The sequence below is a fragment of the Heterodontus francisci genome, chromosome 11 (genome assembly GCF_036365525.1).
Source record: "Heterodontus francisci isolate sHetFra1 chromosome 11, sHetFra1.hap1, whole genome shotgun sequence".
NCBI classification, from domain to species: domain Eukaryota; kingdom Metazoa; phylum Chordata; class Chondrichthyes; order Heterodontiformes; family Heterodontidae; genus Heterodontus; species Heterodontus francisci.
This window is the reverse complement of record NC_090381.1, coordinates 42,550,443-42,574,305: the sequence shown is the minus strand read 5'-3', so window position 1 is coordinate 42,574,305 and position 23,863 is coordinate 42,550,443. Positions and strand designations below refer to the sequence as shown.

Genomic DNA, 23,863 nt, shown 5'->3' with positions numbered 1-23,863 from the left:
TATCATGGCAATATAACTGCAGACCTCATTAACGTATGTTCTCCCATGGGCATCAGTGTCTATTGCAGCTAGTCAGCATTCAGGGAACACAGATGGAATGGAGGCTGCAGATTACATGCATGAAGGTGAGTCTTTATTGGATTTTCAGTGAGTGGACATAAGGGTGGCTGAAAGCGAATCATTATGAGGTTGTCCCTTGCCTCCTTTGCATGCTGCTCAACATGTCTGGCCTCCATCACCATGTTCCCATGATCCATTGATGGTTGCCCCTGTCTCTCTTCGGCGTCCTCCTCATCGGAGGATGTGTGTTGCTCATACGTCATCCTCATGTAAGGCCGGCTCCCCCTGTAGTGCTAGACTGTGCAGAACACAGCAGACCACCACGAGACGCGAGACCCTCACTATTGCAGGACTCCACCAGATCGATCGAGGCAGCAGAATGTCACTCGAGTGGAGGCGTGGCAGTTGTTGTACCTCTCCTCCACTGCATTGTGAAGGCTCCTCACAGGGGTCAGTCGCCATGTCTTCAATAGTCTGCGCCCCGAAAATCCATTCCCAAAGGCGAGCAGAGGGATTGAAAACCTGAGGCACCTGGGACTGTCAAAGTATGTTGCGATTTGGCTGCTTCCTGGGAAGCGGGCACACACTTACAGGAAATACTTCAGGTGGTCGCAGAGCAGTTGAAAGTTGATTGAATGGAAGCCCTTCCTGTTGATGAAGGCAGCTGGCTGGTCCATGGGAGCCTTGATGGCCACATACATGCAATCTATCACATCTGGCACCTGGGGGAATCCAGTGATGGCCCTCTTGGTCTGACTGTCAGGGTCAATCTGCTAGCGCACATAGTCACTGGCCCTATTGTATAGGGAATTGGTCACCTCCTTGATGTAGCAATCAGCTGCTGCCTGGCAGACATTACATATGTCCCTGGTGGATCCCTATAAGGATCCGGATGTTTGGAAGTTTGTTGCCATGGTAATCTTCAGCGTCTGTGGCATATGGTTGGCCCCAAACCCCATAAGTCGCAAATTGTCCTGCAGAAGGCCGCTTAAGTCAGGGACAGCCGACCGAAGAGCTGTAGTCTTTGCTGACAGTGTCACTTGGAGGTAGCTGATGTGAGTCCTGTAGACTGTCTGGCATACCTGGGCCATTCTTGGCCTGGCTGGCTGCTACTGCTCTTGTCATGGAGCGTTAGGGTCAGGTGCAGCTGCCTCATGGGCCTGCCCCCGTTGGAGGCACCTTAACATGACAAGGGGATCCAAATATACAGGATGCGTGAAACTCATGGCAGGTAACCTGGGGCCTTCAAATCGCTTCAGATGTAGAGACAACCCTGCCTTGGCAACTATGCTTATCACTATTTGATTGGCTGAATGCCTGATGTACCTGAGAATGAAAACTTATTGATGGGCCACCATCTTTTACAGCAGTGTGAGCCATCACACACAGTAACAGCAGTTACAAAACCCAATAATGCCCACTCACACCCAACCTAAACCCTCACAGAGCCCCCGATAAACCCAATCCCCCTGCAGAGTCCCCATTACACACACCCCCTTCCAGAGCCCATCCATGATACAACCCCCTTCCAGAGCCCCCTGATACAAACAACCCCCTTCCAGATCCCCCTCCCGATGCACACAACTCCATTGCACGGCCCCTGATACAATCCATCCCCGTGCAGAGCCCCCCCCCCCCCGATAAACACAACCCCCTTGCAGAGCCCCCCTCAATACACAAAACCACTTTCCTGAGCCCCTGATGCACACAACCCCTTTGCCGAGCCCCCGATACACACAACCCCATTGCCGAGCCCCCGATACACACAACCCCCTTGCCGAGGCCCCGATACACACAACCCCCTTGCAGACCCTACATCATTACAGCAACAACGGCCTCAGAACCATTACTTCCCCTATTCTGCAATGGTCCGAATACCTCTCCATCGTAGCTCTGAGGCCTCTTGTCTCAGTGTCCCAGCTTTTAGCAGTCGCAAACCTGAAGGCACGTGAGTGCTACCCGACATTCATAAAATCACATTAAATTTCAAGTAATTAATTTAAATTCATGTGAAACAGCATTTCAGCAATTTAAAGTAAGTTGCTGTTGCTTCGGAGCATCAATTCCACCATGGTACATTCCCGCCTCTGACAAAATCGGGAACCGATGTCACAACGTTGGATTTCTGGACGGACAGCTGCACTGCGATTCTCCGACCCCCAAACCACCATACCTGCCTTAAACGGCTGAACTAAGTTCAGCCCAGTATATGCAGTGCCCAAAATACGCAAAGGACAGATTGAGCACTTTTTAAAGACTAGTTGTACACCAGAGTGTGAGATGCTTTTGTAGAGGGGGTGTCTCATGTCATATAACTTTGATGAACTTGGAGTTACATCATGACCTGAAGCCCAATTTATAATGTCACTTGCAGCAATACTAACTCAAAAGTATCTCCATGAAATTAGCATTATAATCATAGCCAAGTTACACTGAGTTTTAAACCCAGGAAGCAATATATTGTAATACATTCCTTCTGGTCATCATATTTTTGTCATTTTTTTATTCATTCATGGGGATGTGGGCATTGCTGGCCAGGCCAGCACTTATTGCCATCCCTAATTGCCCTTGAGAAGGTGGTGGTGAGCTGCCTTCTTGAACCGCTGCTGTCCATGTGGGGTAGGTACACCCACAGTGCTGTTAGGAAGGGAGTTCCAGGATTTTGACCCAGCAACAGTGAAGGAACGGCAATATAGTTCCAAGCCGGGATGGTGAGTGGCTTGGAGGGGAACTTGCAGGTGGTGGTGTTCCCATGCATTTGCTATCCTTGTCCTTCTGGGTAGTAGAGGTCAACGGTTTGGAAGCTGCTGTCTAAGGAGCCTTGGTGCGTTGCTGCAGTGCATCTTGTAGATGGTACACACTGCTGCCACTGTGTCGGTGGTGGAGGGAGTGGATGTTGGTGGATGGGGTGCCAATCAAGCAGGCAGCTTTGTCCTGAATGGTGTCGAGCTTCCTGAGTGCTGTTGGAGCTGCACCCATCCAGGCAAGTGGAGAGTATTCCATTACACTCCTGACTTGTGCCTTGTAGATGGTGGACAGGCTTTGGTGAGTCAGGAGGTGAGTCAGTCGCCAGAGGATTCCTAGCCTCTGTAGCCACAGTATTTATATGGCTACTCAAGTTCAGTTTCTGGTCAATGGTAACCCCCAGGATGTTGATAGTGGGGATTCAATGATGGTAATGCCATTGAATGTCAAGGGGAGATGGTTAGATTCTCTCTTGTTGGAGATGGTCATTGCCTGGCACTTGTTTGGCGTGAATGTTAACTTGCCACTTATCAGCCCAAGCCTGGATATTGTCCAGGTCTTGCTGTATTTCTCCATGGACTGCTTCAGTATCTGAGGAGTCACGAATGGTGCTGAACATTGTGCAATCATCAGCAAACATCCCCACTTCCGACTTTATGATTGAAAGAAGGTCGCTGATGAAGCAGCTGAAGATGGTTGGGTATAGGACACTATCCTGAGGAACTCCTGCAGTGATGTCCTAGAGCTGAGATGATTGACCTCCAACAATACAGCCATCTTCCTTTGCGCTAGGTATGACTCCAACCAGCAGAGAGTTTTCCCCCTGATTCCCATTGACTTCAATTTTGCTAGGGCTTCTTGATGCCCTACTCAGTCAGATGCTGCCTTGATGTCAAGGGCAGTCACTCTCACTCTTACCTTATATTCTGCAGTATAATTTAAATCATCAAGACAGATTTACTTCAAAACACAACAATCAGTTCCACAGAAAATAATGTGAGCTTGAAATGTTATTTATGCTTTGCTCATGGTAATGACTGAAAATTTTTCAGTGGAACTGACAGTATTGGGGCCAATATGGTGAATGTCAAGGGAAGAAGATTAGATTCTCTCTTGTTAGAGATGGTCATTGGCTAGCACTTGTGTGGCATGGATGCTGCTTGCCCCTTATCAGCCCAAGCCTGAATATTGTCCATGTCTTCCTGACTTCCAGAATACAAAAGCAAAGAAACTATGCTCAAACTTTATAAATATTGGTCAGGCCTCATTTGGAATATTTTGTCCATTTCTGGGCACCACACTTTAAGTAAGATGTCAAGGTCTTAGTGAATGCAAAGGAGATTTACTGGAATGGTACCAGGGATGAGGGATATCAGTTGCATGGAGAGGCTAGACAAATTAATGTTGCTCTCTATGGAGCAGGAAAAAAAAGTGGAGATTTGATAGAGATGTTCACAATCATGATATATTTTGATAGAGTAAATAAGGAGATATTGTTTCCAGTGGCAGATGGATCAGTATTCAGAGGACCCAGATTTAAGGTAATTGGCAAAACAACCAGAGGCATGATGAAGAGGCATTTTTTATGCAAGTTGTTATAACCTGGAAAACACCACCTTTAAGGTTGATGAAATCAGATGTAATAATAAGTTTCAAAAGAGAATTGGATAAATATATGAAGGGGAAAAATTTGCAGGGCTATGAGGAAAGAGCAGGGGGATGGGTCTAATTGCATAGCTCTTTCAAAGAGCTGATACGGACGTGATGGGCCGCATGGTCTCCTGTGCTGTATCTTTCCATGGTCCTATGATCAAACACTGGATATATTGGGAACATGGTTTTATGTTGATTTTGGATCACTGCATGCTGTTACTGACACCCCATGAATCTGAGTCATCATTTTTTATTTGTACAAGTGGTGTGGAAAATATTTTTCACATGGTTTAGTTACACTTTATGGTTTTATCTCATACAAGTTACTTAAAGAGTAATGATAAGGATCATGTAAGAAATGACACAGGAGAAGGTTTTGGTCACCAATAGCATTACGATGCCACCAACAGCTGCTTTACATTGTTAAGCCTAATTTTAAGATATTTTTATTCTCCTCTTTTAACTCTATTTACAGACAATATCCACAACCAAAAGCATGGACAGGTAATCGGGTTACAGACCTCTGCCAATGTCTCTCTGTAGTTGGAGATGAGATTATGGGTCAAGCTGACATGCTCCTTCACCTTCCTTGTCTCCTTCTCTCGAGGTGTCAGACCCAATAACTGGGGATTTGTTGGAGGTGGTTTGAGGAGCTCAATTGTGTCCACCCCCTCCAAATAATAATGACTGAAACTGCTTAATACTTCTGTTCCACATGACATCCATGGCCTGTCAGTGCTGTGAGTGGTGACATCCATTATTATCTATTTTAACCAAAAATACCCAAAGAAAAATAATTACAGAACAAGTATGAATTTCATTACAAACAGCACTAATTAACAATGGGTTTGCATGTACTCTGCCAGAAAGGATAACATTGAGACTTAGTAAAATTTGCCTAAATCTGGACATTGTTTATAGTTTTTTGTACAAAATAAACAAGTCTGACAATGGGATGGAAAGTACAAGGCCCTCCTACATACACTCTTATAGGCAGCATTTGTGGTTCCTATTTATTTAATGTCCTTTCAAAAGCTGAACGGAAATTGTGCAGGGCAACAGCGTTACTTATATAATCAAATGGTGGGATTGTTTTGCAGGAAGTGGCTGTGAACACACATACATATCTCTTCAACAGTCGCGGCTTTTTTTTAAACAAAGGTGCTGGGTGTTTATTCTTTGTAATGCCCAGTGCAGAGCAAAATGGTGTTAGCACTCTGTGAACGTCAAGTCAGCCTACACACAAATAAAAATGTGGCGAATAAATAAATAAAGGTTAGAAATCATAATTCGCCTACGCCCGTGAAGAAAGTTGTAGATACACAGCAAGACTGTAGTGGGTGAGATGGCATTTTTTAATGTCAATATTTTCACATTGCATTTTATTGACCCGGCAATTAAAATAATTGTATTGTAATTTCAAATTAAATAATAGTTTTAGCGGGTTGATGCAAAGAGGGTCAGAAAACAGATGATTACCACAATAACTTAAACTGTGTTTTTAAAATTAAATTCAGAATCTCTTTTACCTTGTTATAATCTCCGGATCAAATATTTTCGCCAGCTTTTTTTAAAAGCCCCAGTCTGAAAATAAAGAGTGCAGTTTCTAATAAAAGAGTTTACATTGAGCCGCTTGGCTCTGTCACTCTTGACCATTTGTCCAGTTCGAGTCTCTCAGTCTCACAGCGTCCCTCTGAGCAGATTATTGTAGCGCTGCCTTGAGCGACTCGGATTTATAAACCTTGCCAGAATTTGCACTGTGATTCCAGCTGCTCTTTCTGAAGCCCTGTCTTTATTTGCTGCATGGCTGTATTTTGAGAAAGGCATGTTATAAAGTGTATCTCGAGGTAAGTGGTCACTGGACCCGACGGGCAGAAAGAACACTGTTAGCGGGAAAGCTGCTTTTCTGCACATCTGCGGACTTTGCAAATGCTGGAAATCTGAAACACAAACAAGAAATGCTGGAAATACTCAGCAGGTCTGGCAGCATCTGTGGAGAGAGAAGCAGAGTTAACGTTTCAGGGTCACTGACCTGAAACGTTAATTCTGTTTCTCTCTGCACAGATGCTGCCAGACCTGCTGAGTATTTCCAGCATTTCTTGCTTGTGTTTTAAGAGGTGAAGCCGCGGTAATTATGAGGACTGTACATTGTGGATTACCAGTACGTTTCAGTGAATTGTTACTCAAGAGGGAATGGGATTTTTATATTTATCAATCTAAAATCGATTAAGTGCGATCTGCTATATAAATGCAAGTTGATGTTAAATAAGAACTGAAACGTGGAACGTCCTTTGGTATTCATTTAAAAAAAAGAGAATGATCAATTTGTGAAAGTAACCGTTTGGTTGCAAACCTGTTCCTCACCATAACTTCAATTCCAGAGTTCCTCCTGGTTAGAATTCTCTCGGTTTTAAAAAGGGGGAAATACTAAAATTGAATTATAGTTTTGTGAATTGCTTTGACAATAAAGCAGAATCTAAGGACAATTTGTAACATCACAAAATTAAAGACCGTTGTACAGGAATTAATTCAATATTCACTGTGCCGGCTAAATCTGTTTTTTACATGTGTCTGTTTTAAGTGTTTAAGGATTCTGTTCCATTTGTATTTTGTACTCTTTAGTGGGACAGTTTTCTTCAATGGGTGAAGATTTCATCCGTGCATTAGCGGAAACAAAATCCTTATAATCACCTTTTTAGTGTTCTTCATTTCGTCTACAGACACAATCCTTACCTGATACATTCAAATTGGAAATATTTCAGAATCTTCCATTCTCCTTGTTAATATCATCTTTGCGTGACATTTGTAAACTTTGAGAAATACCTCAACTTGTTTAATGTCAAAAAGACAAGTATTGTTTTCTCTCACTGCACTTTGTTGGCCGATTATTTGTCAAAGTCAATCATTCCACTTAAATTGTGATGATAAAACTCAAGAACATGACTAAAATGCGGGGGGAGGGGGATCAAATGAAAGGAGATGCAGCGCAGCCTCGCTTTCTCTCTCACACACACGGTAGTTGATATTTGGAATAAATTTCCATTCATAGTAGATCAATGCTACTCACATCTTTAAGAACGAGCTGGATGATTGAGAGTTAGATTACTAATATTGAATGGGGTTTCTGGGCATCAAGTAGACATAGATATAAAAACAAGAAATGCTGGAACCACTCAGCAGGTCTGGCAGCATCTGTGGAAAGAGAAGCAGAGTTAACGTTTCGGGTCAGTGACCCTTCATCGGAACATAGATAATTATTTATACTTCAAACAATGGATCCAGCTCTGTTCGGATCATGGGAATGTTCTGTGCAATAAAACTACTCCTGGCTGGAATACATAGACAGTAATGTTAGATTGATCTCCTGGAATCTTGTGTTTCTGTGACTGGTGATTAAAATGTATTATTTATTCTGGTTATGTGACCAGATTTTAAAAATAAGATATTATTTTGTCAGCTTAAGGCTGGCTAACATCATGCAGATCTTCACAGTCATTTGGCTTTATTTTGTTACTAACCTCCAGTTCATTATGTGTGTACAGGAGGTAAAATTAAGTCAGAAATGGAAACTAACTTTTCTGCTATTTACTGTTGTACACCCAAAATTAAAAGGCTGAATCAGAAAAAAGTAGTCTATTTGCATACTTTAAAAGCACTCATTTATCTTTGTATTTGCACTTGACAGAAAGCAAGGCTGAGAAAGCAGGCAATGCTGTTTCACTGAAAATTTTAAATAATCCTTTAATTACTTTGAACATAGTCTATGAGAAGGTGAATAGGGATAAGGTGGGTAAAAATTGGAATCTGCCTTAAAGTTAGCATATCTGTTGCATCTGCACATAGCCATTTGCCTTTGCGTGGCCTGCTTCAGCTGCAAGCTCTCTGTGGTCCCAACCACAGGCTTCTCAATATAGCAAATGTATCTCTTAATAGGTCAGTAGGACGTGTGATATTAATGGCACGAAGCAAGCAAAGTGAATTTATTCTCTCCTGTAGTTTAATGCTTTGCTGTTGCAAATTCCTCCCCCATGCCTGGGACTGATGAGACTCAACAGACTCGAGAATGTCAAATTGTAGTGATATGATACATTCCTATTTTAAAAAATAACAGTCAAACCACTGCTTGGAGTTGGACACCATACTAAATATGAAGAGCCTCCCAACATCTTCTCACACTCGTGGACAAGATGCAAGAAAAAGCTAATCATATGGCAGGCAATATTTCTCTGCCTCCAACCTTTTTTTGTCACACCTTTTGTCTTTCTTGATTTAATTGATACTATTCTGATTACCAAACCTCTGAGCTTTCCGATCTTGTTTCTTGTAAATTCCAACTGCATCATTTTGCGAACTCTTTATCTTCTCTGTATTCTTCATTCTTTTCCAGGACCTCAAATTTGTACATCTCACGATTTTTTTTCAATTTGTCTCTCTTCCCAGAATTGTTACACTTGAAACCCAAGCTTGGCAGCAAATGCCCAAATGCTTCTCAAATGATTAGATCTCAGTCTTGGTTGTGCTTTGTACCATAACCAGTGGCCATCACTGATTCTCAACTTACAAACAAAATGCCTCAACATACTCCAATTGGGTAAACATTAAATTCCCATGAAAGGACAAGTGCTGTTACTCAATAAATTTATTTTGTTCTTCTGCGCATGAAGTTCTTTTAGAACCAGCACTGCAAACAAGAAACGAAAAACAAACAGTACAAAGCACAGATATAAAGAATTTTCACCTGTTCAATGTGAAAATGCTGGCACTGCTTTCAGGTAAACACTTCTGGAATTATTAAGCCAATTGTCATTCAGAAATATAAATATTCATCAACTTAATGTCGATATATTTATTTTCCTTTCCAGTATTTCATTTGCTTACACTGTGTGGGACAGAGATCTCAGCCGTGCCCAATAGCATCATTAATGCCATTGTGGGAGAACAGGTTCTGTTCCCTGTACATAACCATTGTGGAGCTCAGTATGAAGTAACATTTCTAACAAAATCACCAACTCATGCTAAACTTGCTACATGGGGATTCAACATATCTGTATGAAAACAGACTGGAAAGAAGCATGAATGGTTCTGTGGTGTTGTACAATGTACAGATTAATGACACTAAACTATATGGATTACAAATCGAATGTTACAGCAAAACCGTGACAGACAAATGAAAGATTATTTGATTTGCGAGTGTTTGGTAAGTTACTTGATAATATAACTGTAAAATAAAACTGAGGTTTTTAAACTCAATGTCTCTCTGAGACAATTATTGGAAGCCACAATAGTGTTTCTCTCCATGAGGAGGTTCCAGACCTCTATTCAGGACTCCAACTGAGATCAGGAACACAGTGGAGAGGGAGGAAGGCAGAATGCTCACTCTGTGGGAACCCTTCTCATTATCCCAGATCTGTTAGTTATACGGAAGCTCCATCAGCATCTGAAAACAGAATATCTAGGCAAACATTTTGAATAAGCCTCCAATGTCAGGGCCTGCTGTGTGTGTCCAGCTTTTATATTAACTCATTTAAACTGTAGTAACTTCATAAAATTAACAGGAGGTTTACTGTGGACAGATTGTACCAAAAAACAGGCTTGTGTTTTGTGAGGAAGATTGACCAAGCATTTTCAGCAATCCAGTTATAAACATTACAGATTTATATACTTTACTGGAACTTAACCAATCATTTATTCTGCACTAAATTTCATGGTTTGGAGGACATACAGGCATTTCTGTAACCATCATCGTGAATCCCGCTTGGTGTGTTGCCTCCCTGGTGCCACGATAAAGGACATCATGGACAAGGTGCAGAATATTCTGCAGTTGGGAACAGAGTGAGCCAGAAGTTGCAGTACACATTGGTACCAACAACATAGAGAGAGCAAGTATTGAGGTCCCACGGTCAGATTTCCAGGAGCTAGGAAAGAAGTTAAAAAGTAAGACCTCAAAAGGTAGTAATTTCTGGATTACTCCCAGTACCACACGCCAGCAAGAGTAGAAATAGAAAGATAGGGAGAATCAAAGCATGGCTTGAGATATGGTGCAAGAGGAATGGCTTCAGATTCTTGCGACATAAAGGAGTGAGAATGCATGTAGGTAAAAGCACAAAGTGTGGTGAATTAGGTTAATGAGCTACATGCATAAACAGCCATGTGGGAATATGATGTAGATTTTTTATTTGCTTTGCAGGAAGTGGGCGTCGCTGGCTAAGACAGCATTTATTGTCCCTCCGTAATTGCCCTTGAGAAGATAGTGGTGTGCTGCCTTCTTGAACTGCTGCAGTCCATGTGGTATAGGTACACCTACAGTGCAGTTAGGAAGGGAGTTCCAGGATTTTGACCCAGTGACAGTGAAGGAACGTGCGGTATAGTTTCAAGTCAGGATGGTGTGTGGCCTGGAAGGGAAATTGCAGGTGGTGGTGTTCCTGTGCATCTACAGCCCTTGTCCTTCTAGGTGATAGAGATTGCATGTTTGGAAGGTGCTGTCGAAGGTGCCTTGGTGAGTTGCTACAATGCATCTTGTAGAGGGTACATACTGCTGTGATGGTGGAGGGAGTGAATGTTGAGAATGGTGGATGGGGTGCCCATTAAGCAGGCTGCTTTGTCCTGGATGATGTTGAGCTGCTTGAGTGTTGTTGGAGCTGCATCCATCCAGGCAAGTGGAGAGTATTCTATCACATTCCTGACTTGTGCCTTGTCGATGGTGAACAGGGATTGGGGAGATAGGAGGTGAGTTACTTGCCACAGAATTCCCAGCCTCTGACCTGCTCTTGTAGCCACAGCATTTATGTGGCTGGTCCCCAGTTCAGTTTCTGGTCAATGGTAACCCCAAGATGTTGATAGTGGGGGATTCAGCGATGGTAATGCCATTGAACACCAATGGGTCATGGTTAGATCCTCCCTTGTTGGAGATGGTCATTGCCTAGCACTTGTGTGGTTTGAACTTTACTTGCCACTTATCAGCCCAAGCCTGGATGTTGTCCAGGTCCTGCTGCATATGGACATGGGTTGCTTCAGCATCTGAGGAGTCACGAATGGTGTTGAACATTGTGCAATCATCTGTGAACATCCCTACTTCTGACCTTATGATGGAGGGAAGGTCATTGATGAAGCAGCTGAAGATGGTTGGGCCTAGACACTACCCTGAGGAACTCCTGCCATGATGTCCTGGGACTGAGATGATTGACCTCCAAGAACTACAACCATCCTCCTTTTTACTAGGCATGACTCAAACCTGCAAAGAGCATTCCCCCTGATTCCATTGCCTCCAGTTTTGCTAGGGCTCCTAGATGCCATACCCGATCAAATGTTAGCTTGATGTAAAGGGCAGTCACTCTCACCCCACTTCTGGAGTTCAGCTCTTTTGTCCAAGTTTGGACCATGGCTGTAATGAGGTCAGGAGCTGAGTGGCCCTGGCAGAACCCAAACTGATCATCTATCAGCAGGTTATTGCTAAGCTAGAGCCACTTGTTAGCACTGTTGACGACCCATTCCATCACGTTGCTGATGATCGAGAGTAGACTGATAGGATGGTAATTCGCCGGGCTGGATTTGTCCTGCTTTTTGTGCACAGGAAGCAAAGCCTGACAGGAAAAACGGTAATGGAACAATGGGTGATCTTTAAGGAGGAGTTATTTCAGGTACAGGCTGGGTATATTGCAACAAGGGAAATAAAGGTAGGGAACCAAAGCCAGAGCTCGTTGGATGATGAAGGAGATCGAGATTATGATGAAATGAATAAAGAGGGTGTATGATGCATATCAGCTGAATTCTTCAAGCAAGGACCAGGCCAAACACAATAAGTTAAAAGGGGAAGTAAAGGGGAAAATAAGACTGGAAAAGAGATAATATGAGAATAGAATAGCAATTAACATAAAGGGAACCCCCCAAATCTTCGACCGGCATGTATGTAGAAGGAGGCAGGGTGTGGCCTATTAGGAACAAAGAAGGTGATAAGGGTAGGCGGTAGCATAGTGGTATCATCACTGGACTAGTAACCCAGAGACCCAGGGTATCTCTCTGGGGACATGGGTTCGAATCCCACCACAGCAGAAGGTGGAATTTGAATTTAATTAATAAATCTGGAATTAAAAACTAGTCTAATGATGGCCATGAAACTATTGTCGATTGTTGTAAAAACCCATCTGGTTCACTAATTTCCTTTAGGGAAGGAAATCTGCTGTCCTTACCTGGTCTGGCCTACATGTGACTCCAGATCCACAGCAATGTGGTTAACTCTTACATGCCCTCTGAAATGGCCGAGCAAGCCACTCAGTTGTACCTAACCGCTACAAAGTCTATAAAAAGGAATGAAACCGGACGGACCACCCGGCATCGACCTAGGCACTGGAAACAACAACGGCAAACCCAGCCCTGTCGACCCTGCAAAGTCCTCCTTACTAACATCTGGGGGCTTGTGCCAAAGTTGGGAGAGCTGTCCCACAGACTAGTCAAGCAACAGCCTGACATAGTCATACTCACAGAATGATACCTTACAGACAATGTCCCAGACACTGCCATTACTGTCCCTGGGTACGTTCTGTCCCACTGGCAGGACAGACCCAGCAGAGGTGGCGGCACAGTGGTATACAGTAGGGAGGGAGTTGCCCTGGGAGTCCTCAACATCGACTCCAGACCCCATGAAGTCTCATGGCATCAGATCAAACATGGGCAAGGTAACCTCCTACTGATTACCACCTACCGCCCTCTCTCAGCTGATGACTCAGTACTCCTCCATGTTGAACACCACTTGGAGGAAGCACTGAGGGTGGCAAGGGCACAAAATGTACTCTGGGTGGAAGACTTCAATGTCCATCACCAAGAGTGGCTCGGTAGCACCACTACTGACCGAGCTGACCAAGTCCTAAAGGACATGGCTGCTAGACTGGGTCTGCGGCAGGTGGTGGGGGAACCAACATGAGGGAAGAACATACTCGACCTCGTCCTCACCAATCTGCCTGCCGCAGATGCATCTATCCAGGACAGTATTGGTAGGAGTGACCACCGCAGAGTCCTTGTGGAGACTAAGTCCCGCCTTCACATTGAGGATACCATCCATCATGTTGTGTGGCACTATCACCGTGCTGAATGGGATAGATTTCGAATAGATCTAGCAATGCAAAACTGGACATCCATGAGGCGCTGTGGGCCATCAGCAGCAGCAGAATTGTACTCAACCACAATCTGTAGCCTCAGGGCCCGGCATATCCCCCACTTTATCATTACCATCAAGCCAGGAGACCAACCCTGGTTCAAAGAAGAGTGCAGGAGGGCATGCCAGGAGCAGCACCAGGCATACCTCAAAATGAGGTGTCAACCTGGTGAAGCTACAACCCACGACTACTTGCATGCCAAACTGCATAAGCAGCATGCGATAGAGCTAAGCGATCCCATAACCAACGGATCAGATCTAAGCTCTGCAGTCCTGCCACATCCAGCCGAGAAAGGTGGTGGACAATTAAACAACTAACTGGAGGAGGTGGCTCCACAAATATCCCCATCCTCAATGATGGGGGAGCCCAGCACATCAGTGCAAAAGATAAGGCTGAAGCATTTGCAACAATCTTCAGCCAGAAGTGCTGAGTTGATGATCCATCTCGGCCTCCTCCTGAACTCCCCAGCATCACAGATGCCAGACTTCAGCCAATTCGATTCACTCCACGTGATATCAAGAAACGACTGAAGGCACTGGATACTGCAAAAGCTATGGGCCCTGACAATATTCCAGCAATATTACTGAAGACCTGTGCTCCAGAACATGCCGCGCCCCTAGCCAAGCTGTTCCAGTACAGCTACAACACTGGCATCTACCCTGCAATGTGGAAAATTGCCCAGGTATGTCCTGTACACAAAAAGCAGGACAAATCCAACCCGGCCAACTACCGCCCCATTAGCCTCCTCTCAATCATCATTGAAGTGATGGAGGGTGTCATCAACAGTGCTATCAAGCGGCACTTGCTTAGCAACAACCTGCTCAGTGACGCTCAGTTTGGGTTCCGCCAGGGCCACTCAGCTCCTGACCTCATTACAGCCTTGGTTCAAACATGGACAAAAGAGCTGAACTCAAGAGGTGAGGTGAGAGTGACTGCCCTTGACATCAAGGCAGCATTTGACCGAGTATGGCATCAAGGAGCCCTAGCAAAACTGAAGTCAATGGGAATCAGGGGGAAAACCCTCCGCTGGCTGGAGTCATACCTAGCACAAAGGAAGATGGTTGTGGTTGTTGGAGGTCAATCATCTGAGCTCCAGGACATCACTGCAGGACATCATCCTCAGGGTAGTGTTCTAGGCCCAACCATCTTCAGCTGCTTCATCAATGACCTTCCTTCAGTCATAAGGTCAGAAGTGGGGATGTTCGCTGATGATTGCACAATGTTCAGCACCATTCGTGACTCCTCAGATACTGAAACAGTCCATGTAGAAATGCAGCAAGACTTGGACAATATCAAGGCTTGGGCTGATAAGTGGCAAGTAACATTCGCGCTACACAAGTGTCAGGCAATGACCATCTCCAACAAGAGAGAATCTAACCATCTCCCCTTGACATTCAATGGCATTACCATCATTGAATCCCCACTATCAACATCCTGGGGGTTACCATTGACCAGAAACTGAACTTGAGTAGCCATATAAATACTGTGGCTACAGAGGCTAGGAATCCTCTGGCGACTGACTCACCTCCTGACTCACCAAAGCCTGTCCACCATCTACAAGGCACAAGTCAGGAGTGTAATGGAATACTCTCCACTTGCCTGGATGGGTGCAGCTCCAACAACACTCAAGAAGCTCGACACCATCCAGGACAAAGCAGCCCGCTTGATTGGCATCCCATCTACAAACATTCACTCCCTCCACCACCGACGCACAGTGGCAGCAGTGTGTACCATCTACAAGATGCACTGCAGCAATGCACCAAGGCTCCTTAGACAGCACCTTCCAAACCCGCAACCTCTACCAACTAGAAGGACAAGGGCAGCACATACATGGGAACACCACCACCTGCAAGTTCCCCTCCAAGTCACACACCATCCTGACGTGGAACTATATCGCCGTTCTTTCACTGTCACTGGGTCAAAATCCTGGAACTCCCTTCCTAACAGCACTGTGGGTGTACCTACCCTACATGGACTGCAGCGGTTCAAGAAGGCAGCTCACCACCGCCTTCTCAAGGGCAATTAGGGATGGGCAATGAATGCTGGCCTGGCCAGCGACGCCCACATCCCATGAATGAATTATAAAAAAATGCTTAGAGATGCAGGGCAAGCTTAGAAGACTTAATCAGTACATAGTATCAGTGTTTCCTAAGGAGGAGGATGCTGACAATATTATGGTAGAGGCGGAGATGCTAGAAGTAATGGAAGGGGTTAAATTTGATAGGGAGGATGTACTGAAAGGGCTGGCTATGATTAGAGTGGAAATGTCGCCTGGTCCAAATGGCTTGCATTCCAGGTTGAATATTGACTTGAATATTGGAATAATGAGTAAAATTTCAAAATTTGCCAATGATACCAAACTTGGAGGTGTTGCACACAGTGAGAATGATACAAATCAACTACAACAGGACATAGATAGGCCGGCAGAATAATCAGACAAGTGGCAGATGAAATTTAATACAGAGAAGTGTGATGTGATGCATGTTGACAGAATGGATAGGGAGAAGCAATATAGACTAAATGGCACAGTTCCAAAGTGCACACAGGGACAGAGGAACCTGGGGGTTCATGCACATAGATCTTTGAAGGTGACAGGATATATTTACAGATTCATTAGCAAAACATTTGAGATCAAGGTGTTGAGTACAAAAGCAGGGAGGTTATGCTGAATCTTCATAAAGCTCTGATTAGGCCACAACTAGAGTATTGCGTCCAGTTCTGGTCACCACACTTTAGGAAGGATGTAAGGGTCTTTGAGATGTTGCAGAAGAGATTTACCAGAATGGTTCCAGGGATGAGGGATTTTAAATTGGAGAAGCTGGGGTTGTTCTCCCTGGAGCAAAGGAGAGTGAGCAGAGATTTGATAGCGGTGTACAAGTTTATGACAGGTTTGGATAGGGTAGACAATGAAAAGGTGTTCCTATTAGCTGATTGTACAAGGACTAAGGGACACAGATTTAAGATTTTGGGGATGAGATGCATGGGTTGGGTGGGGGAGTGGGGGTGGGGGGGGGGGTGGTGGTGTTGTGGGTGAATGTGAGGAAAAATGTTTTTATGCAGTGAATGGTAATGACCTGGACCTCCCTGCCTATGAGGTTGGTAAAGGGGAGAAGATGAATAATTTTAAAAGTAAATTGGATGTGCATTTGACAGAAATATAATTACAGGGCTATGGGGATAGAGTGCGGGAATGAGACTGATTGGATTTCTCTGCAGAGAGCTGGTCTGGACTTGATGGGCCAAATGGTCTCCTTCTGTGCAGTAATGACTCTATGACTAAATGTAAAATGTCAAATTCAGGAAGTACAACCAAGTCTTATCATTTGCATCCTAACTATTCTTTTATTTCAGAGCCAGTTTCCAAGCCTGTGCTGACAATAACTGCCAAAACCTCAACTCCAAATATCACTCTGAGCTGCTTTGTCTCCAAGGGAAATAATGTCACATTTCACTGGGAAAAACAATCCTTGTCTGGAGCCATCAATAGAACCTCTGATGGTGAAGAACTAGTGATAGACCATGTTAGTGAACAGGAACAATACGTGTACATCTGTACAGCAGAGAATCCAGTCAGTAATGCAACCAGTGATCCCTGGACCAGACAGCAGTGTAATGGGAATAATTCTGGAGGTGAGAGATTGTAAAAGCTACTCGAACTGCAGTACCTGAGTATCTCCTTCTTCTCCTGCACAGCCTCCCATCTTCCACTTTCCATAAACTTAGTTCATCCAATTCTCTGCTGCCCATATTCTAAGTAACATCAAGTCCCATTCAGCCATAACCCGCTGTGCTCCCTCTCCTACACTGGCTCCCTGTCCACATCCGCTCAATTTTAAAATTCTATTCTTTGTTTTCAAACCGCTCCATGGCCTTGACCCTCCTTATCTCTGTAACTAGTCCAGGCCTACAACCCTATGGGATGTCTGCTCCCCTCCAGTTCTAGCCTTCCTAAACCTTTCTCTCTGCCTATCTCTTCTCAGAGAAGGCTCACTAGGCCGATTACTGGAATAAGGGGTTTGTCTTATGAGAAAAGATTCAGCAGATTGAGTCTATATTCATTGGAGTTTAGAAGATTGAGAGGTGATCTTACTGACATGTTTAAGATTACTGGGGGGGTTGACAGGGTAGATGCTGAGAGGATGATTCCCCTCGTGGGGGAAGCTAGAACTAGGGGACAATGTTTAATTTATTTTCATTATTTCATCATTTCATTTCATTATTCAAGGCGGGCCTCTCCCGGCAGCATTTTACCAGCCCCCACACCGCGACCCACGACATCGAGCGGCCAGTAAAATTCAGCCCTATGATTCTGTGTCTGCCACTTTGTCACAAAATACAAAATGAGTTGTTGAGCATGTTTGATCAAGTCAAGTAATTACATTTTTAACTATTGCCACATTCCAGGATGACTATTTTGAAGTGTACTTGGCATCTGATGTGCACCTGAAGCCAAAAGGTCTAGCAACAAATGTCTGCTGTAACTAAATAGAATATATATTAAATCATTATTTTAGAAGGTATGTTCACAAACAGAAAGAGCTACAAATAGTGACACCACTATTCCCAGCAAGAATGGAAATGATTGAGTATTTCCTGTAAGGAGAGATTGAATAGAATGGGCCTATACTCCCTGGAGTTTAAGAGAATGAGAGGTGATCTCATACATATAACATTCTTAGAGGGTTTGATGGGATAGTTGCTAAGAGGCTGTTTTCCCTGGCTGAAAAGTATAGAACTAAGGGGTCATAGTCTCAAGATAAGGGATCAATCATGTAGGACTCAGATAAGGAGAAAGGTTGTGAATCTTTGGATTTCTGTCCCCAGAGAGTACTGGATGCTCGGTCATTGAGTCGATTCAAGACTGAGATTGATAGTTTGTGGGGCACTGAGGTAATCAAGTGATATTGTGATATCGCAGGAAATAGAGTTGATGTAGAATTTCAGCCATGATCCTACTGAATGGCAGAGCTGGCTCAATGGGTGTATGTCCTACTCCTGCTCCTATTTCTTATGGCCCACTGTCAATCATGCCTGGCATCATTGGAATCACTCCTGTAGGTGGCTGGGATTCATGTTTATCTAGCTTCCTCTGAAATGCACCTATGCTATTTGCCTCAACTACTCCATGTGGTAGCAGGTTCCACATTCTCAGACTGAGTAGTTAAATTAAATAAGCAGAATTACCTTCTTTGTATAAAGCTACCTTGTGATAGTACTTTTTCTCATTTCATACTTAGAATTTTAAATCATATATATTCTTACAAATTTGGGAGTGCTTAGATAGCTTCTTGGCTTCAGTTGCATCTGTTGATCCTATAAGGAGTCCAAGAATCTTAGTCTTTATGCTGCCCTATATCTACTGTATGATAGAGTAACCCAGGGACAGAGCATTAACATCCCCCTGTGATCTGGTTTAGATATTCGTGTCTGTGAGCCAAACAAACACTTGAGTGATTTTAATATTTTACTTTTTCTTTCAGAAAGCCCAGACTTGCAATTGGAAATATCCAGTGGAAATTAAAAAGAATGATGGTGTGTCCCTACACTATCAGCATGAGTGCATTTATTTCTAAACTCCCTCAAATTTGCCTTGATTGTCATTGCACCAATTTATTTTGTTCTTATTTTCAGATTTGTCTTTTTTAATCTATTGCTTGGTTACTTTTTCCCATTGAAATGATCACATTGTTTTTTTCATGGTGAGGAAAACATACTGTTTCATAATTAATAAGTGTAATGATTAATATATTATGTAATGAGTTATTTTATGTTGTCTGATGCAACGTAAATGAGATATGTGGAGTCCAGCTCATTGAAGATCTCTAACAGATCTATTACAGCTAAACTATTATGTACAGTACAGAGCTAACTATTTACAGAACCTTCCTCTAGATGTTATAGTTACAGACTGACGCAGGCTTGTAGTCACATGACTATATTCCTGGTACTTAGTTTATGAGCATACTAAGATCTTAAAGGGATATCAGTCTTAAAGGCAATCATACAACATATTAATCAGCTGCTAAGGTGCGGCTTTATTTTTATGGCCTGCCCCTTTAAGGGTGCATCATTCATAAATAAAGAATTTTGCAGATTAGTAGGTGTTCATAAATTCACAGTTCCATGTCCTAAATCAGCAGGAAATAATTGCTATTTTCAAAAATACACCTGACATTTTGATGGCGAGAATATAAAATATGTGCATTGAGTGCATGACTTCATGACTTTTTTATTCATTGGATGAATGAATATTTGAGGCTTTTAATTTTATGTGCATGATCTATTATTTCATAACCTGAAGTTTTTAATGTAAAATCTTGTCAAATGGAATAAAGTATTGATTGCCTTCAACTACATTATGTGCTCATAATTCTTTTTCGGATGTCTTTTCCCTATAAACCTGTTGATTATTTCTTCAAAAGGTACATTATTTTCCTTTGATGCTGTGACCATTGAATTTGATTTTGATGAGATTTACTGCTGCATATTGATATAGGGTCTGACTTTTACCGTGCTCTTCCTATCTTAATAAAACTTGCAACACCAAGCACCAGTTAAAATTTAATTGTAGCTCAAGAAGCTCGACACCATTTAGGACAAAACAGCCCGCTTGATTGGCACCCCATCTACAAATATTCACTCCCTCCATCACCAACGCAAAGTGACAGCAGTGTGTACCATCTACAAGATGCACTGCAGCAGCACACCAAGACACCTTCGACAGCACCTTGCAAACCCGTGACTTCTACCAATTAGCAGGACAAGGGCAGCAAATGCGTGGAAACACCACCACCTGCAAGTTCCCCTCCAAGTCACACACCATCCTGACTTGGAACTATATCGCCATTCCTTCACTGTCGCTGGGTCAAAATCCTGGAACTCCCTTCCTAACAGCACTGTAGGTGTACCTACCTCACATGGACTGCAGTGGTTCAAGAAGGCAGCTCACCACCACCTTCTCAAGGGCAATTAGGGATGGGCAATAAATGTTGGCCTAGACAGCAATACCCACGTCCCATGAATGAATAAAAAAAAAATCTAGGCACTGAATAACCCATTGCAAAAAATAGAATCGTTATTTTTGTTAAATCACAAGGAGAGTATCTATTTCTGATCACCGATGCTTCCACACAAACACCAGAGAAGCAGAAGGGAGGAATAACTTAAATGATTGCCAAAGTAATCAAATTTTCCCAATATGGCTAAAAAAAAATTCTTCATGCACCAGTACACACTTACTCCAACATTACTTTGTGGTAACTGTTGTGTTCACAGAGGGGTAAATCTTTTACCACACAGCAATGCAGCAAGTGGTCTTCTCCCAGGATTCTGTCAGCCATGCTTTAAACCCCAGAGAAAATGTGCAAAGGTCATTTTTTCCCCCATCGTTCTGTGTGTGAGGAGACAGAGTTCCACATGGCATTTTCCCCAGAGTGATGTGGATGAAGTAAGACACACAGTGACATGGGGAACACAAATTCCACCACACAATTCAAAAATAAACTTTTACCTGTAATTGGGGGCTGGTGGTGGCAGATTAATTTCCAAATTTTGGACAGTTTTGTGTCTTTTTGCACATATCCAGGAGCACAGCTGATATGTGTGCCTGTTCCATGCCTGTCTCAGAAAGGTCCAGAGATAAAAATGATGAACCTGCTCAGAAACCAATCTATTTTATATTGGCAGAAATATCTTCAATAACTTTCCCAAGGTTGGCCTTCCCATCTCTATGGAGCTTGCCTTCAACTCCACGCATGGAACTTGTATACTTATATGGCCCTTTCTTTCTCTGCACACACAAGAAGTTTGAATACCTTGTGGCTTTTCTGTGTCCATGGGGCCCTCAGGGAAAGGTTAATTCCTAACCAAACTTCAGATTGTGTTGCTACTGCCCCATCTACATTAGAGACCTGTATTCTGCCATTTCCAGACATGAGCCGAATGGTGCTACTTGGACATATTCTGAGAAAATGACGTGATAATTGTGAACACAATGCCAATCAATCTTTCTGGCCCAGAAAGAGAACAATTTAAATCTTTGAATCTCCTTCCTACATATAACAACGTGAATTAATATAGCATCTTTAACATAGTAAAACATCTCCAGGCAGTTCACAGGAGCATTATCAAGCCACATAAAGAGATTTTAGGGCAAATGACCAAAAGCTTGATCAAAGAGGTAGGTTTCACACAACAGCTTAATGAGGGAAAAGGAGCAATAGAGGCAGAAGTGTTTAGGGAAGAAATCCAAGAGCTTAGGTCCTTGGAAGCTGAGGGCATAGCCACGAATGATGGAGTGATTAACAATGCTATACCTCGGCTTGCAAAAGATTTCTGACAAAGTTCCACACAAAAGTCTATTAACTAAACTCAAAGCTGGGGGTATTCAGAGTAAACCTGATGAATGGATAAGAAACTGGCAGAAGGGTGGGAAATAATGAGCACTCTTTAGAGCAACTATGTCAGAGTGAAGTGAGAGGGGGCAGGGAGCACTCTCAGGGCTCAGTGCTGGGAACATTACTGTTGCTAATTTACATAAATGACATGGATACAGAAACACGAAGCAAAGTGATCAAATTTGCAGAATATACCAAACTAGGAGGGGAAGTGGAACCAGGGAAGACTGTTCAGAAATTCCAGAAGAGTAGGATAAAATAAATAGGTGGGAAGAACATAACCCACATGGGAGATTGGTTAAGACGGTGAGAGCCCATGGGATCCAGGGTAATTTGGCAAATTGGATCCAAAGTTGGCTTAGTGGCAGGAGGCAGAGTGTGATGGTCGAGGGTTGTTTTTGCAAGTGGAAGCCTGTGACCAGTGGTGTACCGCAGGGATCGGTGCTGGGAACCTTGCTGTTTGTAGTCTACATTAATGATTTAGACCTGAATATAGGAGGTAAGTTCGCAGATGACATGAAAATTTGTGGTGTCGTAAATAGTGAGGAGGAAAGCCTTAGATTACAGAATGATATAGATGAGCTGGTAAGATGGGCGGAGCAGTGGCAAATGGAATTGAATCCTGAGAAGTGTGAGGTGATGCATTTTGGGAGGACTCACAAGGCAAGGGAATATACAATGGATGGTAGGACCCTAGGAAGTACAGAGGGTCAGAGGGACCTTGGTGTACTTGCCCATAGATCACTGAAGGCAGCAGCACAGGTAGATAAGGTGGTTAGGAAGGCATATGGGATACTTGCCTTTATTAGCTGAGGCATAGAATATCAGAGCAGGGAGGTTATGATGGAGCTGTATAAAACGCTATTTAGGCCACAGCTGGAGAACTGTGTACAGTTCTGGTCACCGCACTACAGGAAGGATGTGATTGCACTGAAGAGGGTGCAGAGGAGATTCACCAGGATGTTGCCTGGACTGGAGCATTTCAGCTATGAAGAGAGAATGTAAAGGCTAGGGTTGTTTTCCTTACAGCAGAGAAGGCTGAGGGGGGACATGATTGAGGTATACAAAATTATGAGGGGCATTGATATGTTAGATAGGAAGAAACATTTTCCCTTAGCAGAGGGGTCAATAACCAGGAGGCATAGATTTAAGATTAGGGGCAGGAGGTTCAGAGGAGATTTGAGGAAAAAGAATTTCACTCAGAGGGTGGTTGGAATCTAGAACGCACTGCCTGAAGAGGTGGTAGAGGCAGGAACCCTCACAACATTTAAGAAGTCTTTAGATGAGCACTTGAAACACCATAGCGCACAAGGTTACAGGCCAAATGCTGGAAAATGAGATTAGAATAGTCAGATGCTTGAAGGCCGGCACAGACACGATGGGCCAAAGGGCCAGTTTCTGTGCTGTATAACTCTATGGCTCTATGACTCTAACCCAAAGACGTTTATCTGGTCATTATCACATTGCTGTTCGTGGGATCTTGCTGTGTGTGAATCAGTTGCCACATTTCAATATATTACAGCCGTGACTATAATTCAAGAGTATTTCATTGACTGAAGCACTCTGGCACATGCTGATGGGTGTTACATAAATACAAGTCCTTTCTTTTACTGAAAATCATTTAAGAAACAATTGGATGCTACACCTGGGAGACAAACAGTAGGATCTCTCGGGGCAATAGACAGAGTCATAAAGTAATTACAGCAGAGAAGGAGGCCATTCGGCCCATCGACTCCATGCCAGCTCTCTGCAGAGAATCCAGTCAGGCCCATTCCCCTGCTCTATCCCTGTAGCCCAGCAATTTATTTCCCACATGTGCCCATCCAATTTCCTTTTGAAACATTGATTGTCTTTGCTTCC

General features: G+C 43.4%; 1 protein-coding gene across 2 annotated transcripts; it reads left to right on the top strand.

Annotated features, from left to right (window-relative positions):
- Nucleotides 1-81: 81 nt before the first annotated feature.
- Nucleotides 82-19,880, top strand: LOC137375216 (signaling lymphocytic activation molecule-like). 2 transcript variants are annotated; one of them, XR_010975950.1, is made up of 4 exons: nucleotides 9,155-9,230; nucleotides 9,321-9,655; nucleotides 16,959-17,237; nucleotides 19,088-19,880. XR_010975950.1 is itself a non-coding variant. In XM_068042037.1 (3 exons), the coding sequence occupies exons 1-3, from the start codon at nucleotides 98-100 to the stop codon at nucleotides 19,126-19,128; spliced, it is 348 nt and encodes a 115-aa protein (XP_067898138.1). In that variant the 5' UTR covers nucleotides 82-97; the 3' UTR covers nucleotides 19,129-19,880. The 2 variants fall into 2 exon arrangements, 1 of the variants encoding a protein (XP_067898138.1); XM_068042037.1 differs by lacking the exons at nucleotides 9,155-9,230; nucleotides 9,321-9,655 and adding an exon at nucleotides 82-125.
- The last annotated feature ends 3,983 nt before the right edge of the window (nucleotides 19,881-23,863 follow it).